The sequence below is a fragment of the Enhydra lutris genome, unplaced genomic scaffold, assembly GCF_002288905.1.
Source record: "Enhydra lutris kenyoni isolate GAN:26980312 unplaced genomic scaffold, ASM228890v2 scaffoldscaffold15, whole genome shotgun sequence".
NCBI classification, from domain to species: Eukaryota; Metazoa; Chordata; class Mammalia; order Carnivora; family Mustelidae; genus Enhydra; species Enhydra lutris.
In genome coordinates, this window is record NW_019154099.1 from 8,565,706 (window position 1) to 8,577,756 (window position 12,051).

Below are 12,051 nucleotides of genomic sequence, written 5' to 3' on the forward strand. Positions count from 1 at the left end.
AAAAAAATAATCTGTGAATTTTTTTAAGAGTATTTTGTATTGAACTATTTTTGAAATTAAAAGACTAATAGCTCATGATATAAATGATCATTACATAGCTAGGAATATGAAAGGGACTTCTTGGAAAACATGGTTACTCTCTGTATCACAAGCCTCTATCATACCTTCTTATAATCGGTTTAATGGTTCAAAAATTGTCTAGGGGAGCTATTTGAATTCTAATAACACAAAGATTTCACCAGACCAACCAGGCTATTCCCCATTCCCCAATGCCCCCTTCCCCCATCAAAAGAATTAGATTTTCCTGAAGCTGTCAAACCAAGCAACACAAAATAGAAACACAAGTAAGAAATTCTTTCAAACTAGCCAATATCTCATGTCCTTGCTAGTTTCAGCATGCTGTGATATGTGGTCCAAATAGCAGACCAGGAACAGTGGGTGTTGTTTTTTTTTTTGTACAGAAGTGCATCCATGGACTTGAGCAGACTGTAAATCCAGGCTGCTGGAGAAAAAGCTCATGATAGCATCCTGGGGCACCACCATGAGAATCTTAATGTGCTCTTTCTTAACACCTTATTCCTGACTTCGTTCATTTGCTTCTGATTATTTTTAGTGTTGTCAATTATTTAGCTAACAGGCAGAAAACTAGGCTTTTATTGACATCCAAAGGGACTCTCCTGAGTGTAATAATGAAGGCAGTTTATTGAATGCCTGTGAGGTTGCTTTCTAATTGTACGCATTAATCTGCGCATGCAAGCTGGCTGGAAATACACAAGCAGATTGCATGTGCAGATGGAGCACACAGGATGGCTTTTATGAGAAGACCTCTGGAATGTACTTCTGCAGTACTGTCTTTTCCTTAAAAATCGAATGACTGTGACTATTTCAATTGGCAGCTGAGAGCAGACCAGATTAATGGTGCATTAAGTCTGCTACACTGGCTGGGGACAGATTCATTTCACAATTTAGAATTAGTTCTAGGATTCTTGAGCATGAAAGCAGAGGGTAGAAATAGGCGTCTAACCCTGGTGTAGTTTTCACCATTATTTTTATTCTCTCTAATTACGTACTTATAAAAAGTCAAATGTGGCACTTTTCAGGATGGCCTTTTCTATTAATCAATATTACTGGTGGATTTGAGCATTTGAAGTAATAGTTAATAAGCCTTTGGCTGTGCTTTAAAAAAATATCAAAGGGAGGATGTTGGGATTTAAGTGATTTAAAACACTTGAGTAAAATCTCAGCATTTAGAATTTTGAATGGTAGCTTATTTTGAGGGTGGTAGTCATATTTCTAATAATGTCTTTTGGATAGATGTAGAGATAGGTTTGAATTATGAGCCTATTTAATCAGTGATGGGGGCTCACGTAGGATGGGAGTAAATGAATATGTTTCTTCCCACCAAGATCTAAATTTTGCCTACAGTAGATGAAAAAAAAAAAAAACCAACAACAACAAAAAACTGAGGAAGTATGTTAGCTTCCTCTGATTTTCATCATATATGAATGCCATCCTCTTCCAGGTCCAACGGTGGGTTTAGTACCACAGTTAAACTTACTATGGGGTCTGTGGGCTTTCATGACCTCTCTGGGCTGTACTCTATTCCTAGATAATATTTCTAATATTTGTAGGGGAGAAGGGATTCAGTTCTTAAAACGCCAGTTGAAAAAGCTCTTGGAACCAAGTTCATTCCAAAACAGGACGTTCCTGTTCCTAAAGTGTCAAGCACCACCCTGAGCTTAGCCTGTCTGTTGCAATGTTGGGAAGTTTACTTCATTTCCACCACTAAAACCATGCATCTCTTTTATTTCCATTTGAATAATAGTATGATTGACTCCTAGGAGGCACATCTTCATCTATTTTAGTTTCCTAGAGTGGAGGATCCAGGCAGGTCTGCTGAATATGCACACTTAGGCCCCAAGTTTGCCTTCTAATATGCTCACAAAACTTCTAATGCCCTTCATGGGAGCTTCCAAAAGACACTTAAGGGCTAAATCGATCCCTTATCCATATGGTAGGCTTAAATCCAACTTCACATTTTATAATCCAAGTAAGGTGAATCCAAAGTCATCCTATTCATAACTTTCTATCTTATGCTAATGAAGTGAACTTATAGATACAAAAAGCCCCTATCTATTTTGTTCAGAATAAGACAGAATATTTTATGGAAAATCTGATCTGAGAGAATCCCCGCCTAGTGAATGTTAAATCGTGCTGATGGTTAATACCGTGTCAAAATCTCTACCCACTATTGATTCTTCCTATAGATGTCCTGGTGCACGTTAATTCATTTTCATTCCCGCTGCTACCACCTTCATATAGGTATTTATCACATGCCACCTGCATTATGGCTTCTGTCTCCTTGTGGTCCCCTGGACTACTGGAATGGTTTCATTACCGTCTTTGCCCACTGTCTTTTTCTTTTGGTTGCCTTACATGTTTTATCAGATTTCGTTTCCTAAAACACAACTTTAATCATGTCTCTACCCTATTCTAAAAGCCTCAATTATTTCCCCTTTCTTATTAGATGAATTCCAAACTGCCTGGCCACACTGTGGGAAAAACTTTGGGCCCCATTGGTAAGAAGATACAAGACCTTGCTAGGATTTGGGTCTGTATCAGGTGACAGGATGAGGCTTTGAGGAAATAGGGCTCTGTTCTGGGTTCAATGTTATCAGGAGGCAGGTATCTTAATCTTATCTAAAAGGAGCAAGACGTGAGCAATTAATTGTAATGGTAAGTAATTAATAAAGAAGTGGCTGTCACACAAATTTGCTAGGAATTGGGGGTATCTGGTCACCCTGGTTTAGAGTAGGTTCTTGTGTCTGCTCAGACATGTTAAGAAGTGCTCTTCTTTTGGTCAGGATCCATCACAGTTGCAGAGTGACCTTTCTAGATGTTGATACTACGTGAAGCTACTTCCAAAAGGAGAATACCAAGGCCTAACTCTGAGTGCCAGGCCAGCTCCTAGATGTCAGGAACAGCTTCTAGCCTTCTCAATATGTAATTAATGCTTGGTAAAAGATGAAAGTTGACTACTGTCTTATTTATAAACTAGTTTCACTAAATTATCTTGTCATTGAAAGCTGGTACTCTCAAAGGTTTTCTTCTTGTGAGGGCAGATTTGGGGTGAGTCTACTTGGGCTCAAACTATAACCCATCTGCTCACTAGCTTGAGCATTATTTAACTCCTTGAGCCTCTGTTTCCTCAGGAAGAGCATGGGGTGGGACTAGTAAAAGTTGCTAATTCAAAAGAAGATTAATCAATATAACCATATAAGACATCTAGTATTGTGCTTGGAGGGAGAAACTAGACAAAGTCTAATGGAACTGAAATAAAGACAGCACAGGAAGAAGTAAGAGAGGGACCAGCTGATTCTGGTCTTTGTTCCCCAGAATAGAGCCTAAGAACTTCTTTTTGACATAGGAGATTTACTAAGGCTGTGGGGTCCAGGAAGTGCTTCTGGAAATTATACTGTACCTGGGGGCATATGTGCCCCGCCTCCATCTTGGAGACAAGCTACCTGCAGAGCCAACTTTATCACTTTCCTGTCAGTTCTAAGATCCTTCCTGAAAAAAAATTACCACAAAACCAACTCCTGTCAAACAAATAATGAATCCAAGGAAAAGGAAGAGAGAATATATCAGAATAATTGTGAACAAAGAAGATAGTAACACTTATAGTCAAGAATATGATGGATTGTTATCTTTTTAAATTAAGAATCAGCATGATCAAATTAATATCAAGAGCATTTTAGTGCTAGAAAAGGCACAAGGAAGAGAGGGAAACAGGAAGTAACGTAAGTATTTTTTTTCTTTGCATGAGGAAAGGCTTATGAATTCTACATATTGATGGAAGACTAAGTAATACGTGTTTTATGTGTTTAATTAGATGTACAAATAGGATAGGATATAGGATATATAACTGGATTATGGGATATATAACAGGATATATAGGCTATATAACATAAAAAATTAGGAGAAAAAAATACAACAATGAAATACAATGAAAATTTGGATCATTACGACAGAAGGCAGAAAAGACAGCAGAAGTTTTATAAATATGTCAGCAATCACAGAAAAGGTATATAGGCCAAATCTCCTTATTTTTTTTTTTTAAAGATTTTATTTATTTATTTGACAGAGAGAAATCACAAGTAGGCAGAGAGGCAGGCAGAGAGAGAGGAGGAAGCAGGCTCCCTGCTGAGCAGAAAGCCCGATGTGGGGCTTGAACCCAGGACCTGGGATCATGACCTGAGCCGAAGGCAGTGGCTTAACCCACTGAGCCACCCAGGTGCCCCCCAAATCTCCTTATTAAAAGAAATGCTCTTGGATTGCATAAAAAGATGAAACTCTGGCTATATGCTACCATAAGAGATGCTGCAAAACAAGAGTTGAAAATAAAGGAATAGAAGATTTGAATAACAGTGGCTCAGTATGATTATATAGACAGTTATAAAGTGCTGTACATAGTTTATGAAAATATATATTCTTGGGGTACCTGGTGGCTCAGTTAGTTGTCTGACTCTTGATTTCAGCTCAGGTATTGATCTCAGAGTCATGAGTTCAAGCCCCATGTTGGGCTCCACACTGGAGCCTACTTGAAACAAAACAAAACAAAACAAAACATATTTTTTAGAAATACTGACATTTGTAACTACAATTGGCTATGACTAAGGTTTCAAAGTTTCTCAGGCCCCCCAAATACTCCCAAATCCTAGAAAGCACCATTCCTAAGAAAAATCTAATGAAGTTAGAAATTAAGCAACAAGAAGCTTTAACTTTTTTTCTTATCATTTATCTAAATGACCTACAAATTGAAACCCAAACTGAAATTATAAATTACTTAGGGATAAAGGAATACAAATTCTAAAGTATCCTGTGTTAAAATCTATAGAATATGGCAACAAAATTATTTAGAAAATGTAGTTTTAAAAGCACTTAGTAAAAATCGAAGTAAAAAAATCCAAAGCATTTTATTAAGATAGTATTATAACCATAAAATAAATAAATACAAAGTGATAGAAGAGATGGAAGGATAATATGGAAAAAGATTTTTAATAAGGTAGAAGAGGAATTTATCATCTGGGTTGGGTTAATTTATTAAATTAACTCAAACACTAGGGTTTTTAAAATTTCATACAAATTTTGAACTTGTCTGATTTTAAAAGAAAAAAAAGAACTACAAGGACAAGAAAGGAAGTATAACCAAAATTCTGGAAGAGCAAAATACTATGTCCTACTTCTAATTGTTAAATGAGGAAATCTGGGTAAAAAAAAGTCTTTCTTGGGCAAATATGTACAACTAGGCTTAAAGCCTGAATAGAATAAAAACTATAAATGGAAGAGAAAAGGTAGTTTGACTTTCACCTACAAAAGACCCTAGACCCAGTTGGGTTTTTTCCAGTGAGTTCTACTAAATCTTCAAAGAAGTTGTTAGATTTCGTTTGAAATTCTAGGAAGAAAGCCAGCTTCCCCTAGTGAAGTCTGGAACAGGATGATGAGAGTCCTTGTTTATTACTGACCGGCAACTAGAGACCTTTTCTATTTCTAACAAAGAAATAAAGAGCCTAAATGTTGGCTCTTTAGAAAGGGGTGTCTCTGATTGTCTAAAACATCCCAGACGGATCAACTAAAAAATTACTAGGACTGGTACAAATAGTTCAACTAACACGAATGGCTCTAAAGCCAATAGGCAAGTATTTGTCTTTTTTTTTTTTTTTAAGATTTTATTTATTTATTTGACAGACATAGATCACAAGTAGGCAGAGAGGCAGGCAGAGAGAGAGAGAGGGAAGCAGGCTCCCTGCTGAGGAGAGAGCCCAATATGGGGCTCGATCCCAGGACCCTGAGATCACGACCTGAGCTGAAGGCAGCAGCTTAACCCACTGAGCCACCCAGGTGCCCCAGTATTTGTCTTCTTATACACCATCAAAAGCTCATTATAAAATATAATTGAAAGAAAAGTCCCACTTAAAATAATCATCTACACTGTAAAACAGGTAGTTATAAGTCTAATAAATAGACCCTATATAAATGAAATACCTAAAGGGAGATGAAAATAAATATAGACCATTTACGATAAAAGGAAAAAAATCAATATTATAAAGATAATATTTCTCCTGAACAGGGCTTTTATGGAATTTGATAGACCAAGTTTAAAGAGAAAATACTAAAAAAGTAGATAAACTTAAAAATGAAAAATTGAAGGGACTTGGGAGAGGCTTATTGTACCAGGTATCATATATGTAATAAAAAAGTATGGTAGTAATAGTGTTATTGGCATTGTAATAAATAAATCTATTCAATGAAAGAATTTACAAGTAGGCCCATGAATATATGGGCATTTATTATTTAGGACTTCAGCGATTGATAAAAGTATTCTTTCAAATCAGTGTCAAAAAGACAATTTTTGACAAATTGTATTGAACCAACAAAATTAGAATGTAATGAAGAATGTTTTTAGAAATTTTAAGTCAAGCACATAACTCAGAAGCTATAAGGAAAAGTACAGATTTAACTACAGAAAATATTTATGGTAGGAGACATAGTGAAGAACATTACAAGTGAGTCTAGGAGAAAATATTTGCCTCAAGAGTAATGGACAAAGGATTAATTTCACAAAGAACTCTACAAAGTAATAAGAAAAGGACAACTCTAGAAAAATTGGCAAAGCTCTATACCAGGTTACTAGGTTTTAGGTATGTATTATGAAAAAAACAAATAAAGTCCCATGATCAAATGTGGAAATTCAGATGATAAACAAGCTGGCCAAGAAATATACAGGATAACAGACTAAAATTCCTATGACAGAACACAGTGGTGAAGTGATCAAGAATACTGGGACTGGAAGGGGAGAATCTCCTTAGCGTGATCAGGAAGGCCTTAGCATGATCAGGAAGGCCTGAATCTCTGAGAAAATGACATTTGAATTGAAGATGGAAGCATGAGAAAGAATGAGCTCTGCTGAAAGCCAGGGAAGAAGGCCCAAGGCTGAGGGAAAAGTACACAGTGTATACCATAACCTGAAAGGAAGCAGGTATATTGGGGTTGAAATGGGGAACAACAGATCCTGAAGTTGCCAAGATGGCAGGAGCCAGACAGATCATGCACATCATGGCATACAGTCTGGGTTTTATTTAAGCTATTGGGGTCAAACCTTCAGAAGCTTTTTTATTCTTTTTAAGAGGTGATTATCATTTGCTGTGTCCAGAATAGATGTGAGGAGGCAAGAATAGAGATGGAGAAGCTAGAGACAACATTACTGCTGGAGTCCAGGCAGGAGCTGGTGTGGGCTCAGTTTAGGGTGACGTCAGTGTTTGTGAATTTCAAGTGAAGCCAATCTGTCCCACCGCTCTTCCATCCTCCTCCATGCCTACCATCCCCAAACACCTGATATGTTATTTTTCCTCAAGTTTGATTCACTTGCTCTGGTACACATGCAGAGAAAGCAGATGGTTGACTTTATTTGAGAAAGAGGAGGGAGAGAATTAAAGGCATTTGTAAAGGAAAGGGTCCTGGGATCGAGCCCCGTGTCGGGCTCTCTGCACAGCAGGGAGCCTGCCTCCTCCTCTCTCTCTCTGCCTGCCTCTCTGCCTATTTGTGATCTTTGTCAAATAAATAAATGAAATCTTTAAAAAGAAATAATTTTCAGTGTAGAGAAAGTTACAAAAATAATATGGCGTTTTGAATAAGATCTTCTTCTAGCTTCCCCTAATGTTAATATCTTATAAAACCATAGTACAATGATCAAACTAGGAAATTAACATTGATATAGCACTACAAACTCCAGGCTTTATCAGAATTTCACCAATTTCTCTCCAGTGTTCTTTTTCTATTTTAGGATCTGATTCAGGATCACATAATATAATTATCGGTCATGACTATTTAGTTTCCTCCAATCTGTGACAGTGCCTCATTTTTGCCTTACGTTTCAAGACCTTGACACTTTCAGTCAGTATTGGTTAAATACTTTTTAGAATGTACCTCAAATTTGGGCTTATCTAATTTTTTTTATGATCAGATTGAGGTTTTAATTTTCAGAAAACTAAGAAGTGATGCCGTGTCCTCAGAGCATCATACCAGAGGGTATGAGCTGTTGATGTCCTCATTATTGGTGATATTAACTCTCATTACTTGGTTGTGGTAATCTCCACTGTAAAGTTATTTTTTCCCTTTGTAACTGGGGGAGATACTTTAGGACTATTCTAATATCCTGTTATCCTCAAATTTTTCCTCACTGATTTAGCTCTGAGTGCTTATATGAATGCTTTTTGTTCACACCCACTTACATGAAACTGACTCAGGCAAAACAGTATCTGTTTAGTTTATCTGATAACCCATATTACTAAGCACAAAGCAGAGACTAAAGAAATATCTGTTGCCTGCACAAATGCAGGCAATGTGAATGTAACAATGATTACTTGCTCACCTAAACCTCATGGTGGGGAAGTTCAGGTTTGTGAAGCTATTGTGAAAGATAGGAAGAATGTATTATTAGATAGTACTCCTATAGAATGGCTTCTAAGACACACTGAGGTTTTGTTTTCTTTCTTTTTTTTTTTTAAAGATTTTTATTTATTTGACAGACAGAGACCACAAGGAGGCAGAGAGGCAGGCAGAGAGAGAGGAGGAAGCAGGCTCCCCGCCGAGCAGAGAGCCCGATGCGGGGCTCGATCCCAGGTCCTGGAGATCATGACCTGAGCCGAAGGCAGTGGCCCAACACACTAAGCCACCCGGGCGCCCCTGAGGTTTTGTTTTCAAATGCGTGTTATAGCATGATTTAATTTTAAGTCAGAGTCACATGGACCTAACAGAATTATGCATATTAAATATCTATCTGTATGGCTATAGTAGTTCTCAAGATCACCAGGGGTGCTTTTGAGAAACACACTCAGATCCTGCTCCAGGCATGGTGAATTAGAAAGTCCAAGTCTTGCATCCAGTAAATTCCAAGAAGCACCACAGGTGATTCTCATGATGCTAGTCTCACACAGGTCTTCCTATTGGCATTTTGGAAATTATTGTTCTGAGGAACCTAGAATGGCACGTGTAAAGCTTCTCCCCAATAAGCACCACAATGGTATGTATGCTTTTTCTCTTTTTGAGAAACATTTCAAAATCACAGAGAATAAGGTACTAACCACTAAAGTCATACCTAAGATTTTGCTTACATGTGGTTCATTTTTTTAAAAAGATTTTATTTATATATTTGACAGACAGAGATCACAGACAGGCAGGCAGGCAGGTGGGGGGGCGGGGAAGCAGGCTTCCTGCTGAGCAGAGAGCTGATGAGGGGCTCAATCCCAGGACCCCGGTACTAACCACTAAAGTCATACCTAAGATTTTGCTTACATGTGGTTCATTTTTTTAAAAAGATTTTATTTATATATTTGGCAGACAGAGATCACAGACAGGCAGGCAGGCAGGTGGGGGGGCAGGGAAGCAGGCTTCCTGCTGAGCAGAGAGCTGATGAGGGGCTCAATCCCAGGACCCCGAGACCATGACCCGAGCCAAAGGCAGAGGCTTAACCCACTGAGCCACCCAGGTGCCCCATGTGGTTCGTTTTAAAAAAGAAATTTAAATGGCATAGAGATTGATGAACCCTTTCACTGTTCCCCCCATCCCTCCATCATTCTGGTAGCATTAACAGCTGTTCTGGTATGTAACATTTTTCAGTGCCCTTCAGCCAAAGACCACCAGGGATACACCTGTAGTTGAACATGCTGGGCTTATTACTTGTTGCAGATAAAGAAAACACACACCAAAAGAAATGGTGAGATATCTCAGTAAGGCTGCTAGGAATAACTGATTAGGATTTAGGTTTTGGTTGGGTAATTTTGGGAAAGGTCTAAAGAAGCATGGGATAGAGGCACCTGGATGGCTTAGTCATTAAGATCTGCCTTTGGCTCAGTCATTAAGATTTGCCTCGGTCTGGGGATCGAGCCCCACATTGGGCTCCATGCTCAGCGGGAAGCATGCTTCTCCCTCTCCCACTCCTCCTGCTTGTGTTCCTTCTTCACTGTGTCTCTCTTTGTCAAATAAATAAATCAAATCTTAAAAAAAAAAGAAGCAGGGGATTGCTCTGGGTTATGTGTTGTCAGCACGTGGGGACGATTCTATGATTGGGTGTTTCAGTAAATCTTACCTATAGGAAGGACAGCCTAGATGAGTATAAAGCTGTAACTGGTGAGGAAGATGCCATTCATTTAGCAACCGTTTATCACGGTGTTTCTTTTTTACTGCTTTTCCTATGTCTGAATTCAGCTAAGGATATTCAGAAATCTCATCCAAACTTCTGGCAACTCTCTTAACACTTTTGACTGATGACTTCATAAAGCCCCAGACGGTGGGGCAGCTTCTAGATTCTGCGACTTCATTAGTCTCCTTGTCTATTCTGGGCAAGATAAGCAATCCTAGACAAATGGAGAGGCTGTTTGTCTCAACTGCCGAAGCCTTATGTTCCTCAGGGTTATGTACGTCACTTAACTTTATGCTTTTCCTTTCCTAGCTTAAGCTTCTGACCTTGTTCAAATGCCATGTTCTATCTAAGTAATTATTTGAAGTGAGGTGGGCATTTCTGTTTACTTTTGAATTCCTTGTTTTGATTTTTCCCTCCACTGGATGCCATTTATTTTTACCAGACCAGTTGTGTTTCCTTTGATGACCACATTTTAAGGGCTTGATGAACTGGATCTTAGCAGTAGGACTAAAATATTAGGGGGAAGAAGAGGGATAACTGAGAGAAAGGAAGGCAGAGAGCAGGCTGCAAGGGGCTGGTGCAATATAAATTGGGCCTCTATGAGGTATCTGGATGTGAATGTGAAATATGGTGGCAAAAATCCCACAAATTACAAGAGGAAAGGATAAAGGAATAGAGATCAATGGTAGGCAGCATAGGGAAGTCACTGAAGTAAGGGCTAGGAAATAATTCTAGTGTGCTTTGCTTGACATAGGGGAGTAGAGAAATTGGGGTGATATGTTTTTTCTTTTTTGAAAGATTTATTTATTTTTTGAGAGAGAGAAAAAAAGAGCAGGAGAGGGAGAGAGAATCTCAAGCAGACTCCCCTCTGAGTGTAGAGCCTGACCTGGGGCTCGATCTCATGACCTTGAGATCATGACCTGAGCCAAAAGCAAGAGTCAGATGCTTAACTGAGCCACCCAGGTGCCTCCAATGGTTTGGGATTTTTCGGGGAAAATCAAAGAACTTCTTATTAAAACTGATGATATTATTTCTAGGCCAATCTTTCTGAGCTAAAAAGAGATATCATAAATGCAGGCCAGACCAGCAGCACTTCTTAAGTTCCACGGGAGGTACAAATCAATGTGAGGGGTGTGTGTGTGTGTGTGTGCATGCACGCACACGCACACGTGTGTATGTGTGTGTATGAAGAGAGAGTGTTCATTGTTGCTTTCAGAATCCCAAAGGGAGGTGGTCCATGATCCATATGTGGTTAAGAGTTACTGAATTGGAGGGACTATGTGTCCTGAGAGCAGTCAAAGCCATGAGGGAAATGAGAGGAGACAGTGAATCAAGGGCCATGTAAAACCAGTGTGGAATGAGAGTCACAGGGGACCCATTGTACCACAGCTCTATTGTGAAGTCTGAGGGTCAAGCTTTAATACTCAGAAGGGAAATTAGAACCCCACGCTGTGGAATCTGAGAGAGCATTTATCTCCATGTCAGGGTACTTGAAATAGAAAATATGAAATCATGGGTTCATATTCCACAAACCTAATTTTATATTTTTTCAGACTAATGTTGTTCAATAATGTGGTCTTGCAATAGCATTTTGTTTTGGTTTTCTGTACTACCTTGTACTCAAACTCACCTTTTGTTCTACTCAGGAGATTTTCAGTCATCACCCAATAAAAGTCTACGCTAGTATCCAAAGGCACAGTAAATAATACTTCTATTTTCATGAAAGCACTAACACCTATTTGTGTTCCTTCTAGCAAAACTGCTGAGTTCCTGAGCAGACAGGCTGCAGAGTTGCCAGACAGAAGTACCCATCAAATTGCTCTTCATGACCCACAGTCTTCAACTTGGGT

At 38.7% G+C, this 12,051-nt stretch overlaps 1 protein-coding gene across 1 annotated transcript in view; it reads left to right on the forward strand.

Annotated features, from left to right (window-relative positions):
• LOC111146974 (epithelial stromal interaction 1) overlaps positions 1 to 12,051 on the forward strand; it is a 109,845-nt gene that overhangs the window by 35,802 nt on the left and 61,992 nt on the right. The window contains exon 7 of the mRNA XM_022502776.1: positions 11,956 to 12,049. Coding sequence (XP_022358484.1) covers positions 11,956 to 12,049 — 94 coding nt within the window. The remainder of the gene's footprint in view (positions 1 to 11,955; positions 12,050 to 12,051) is intronic.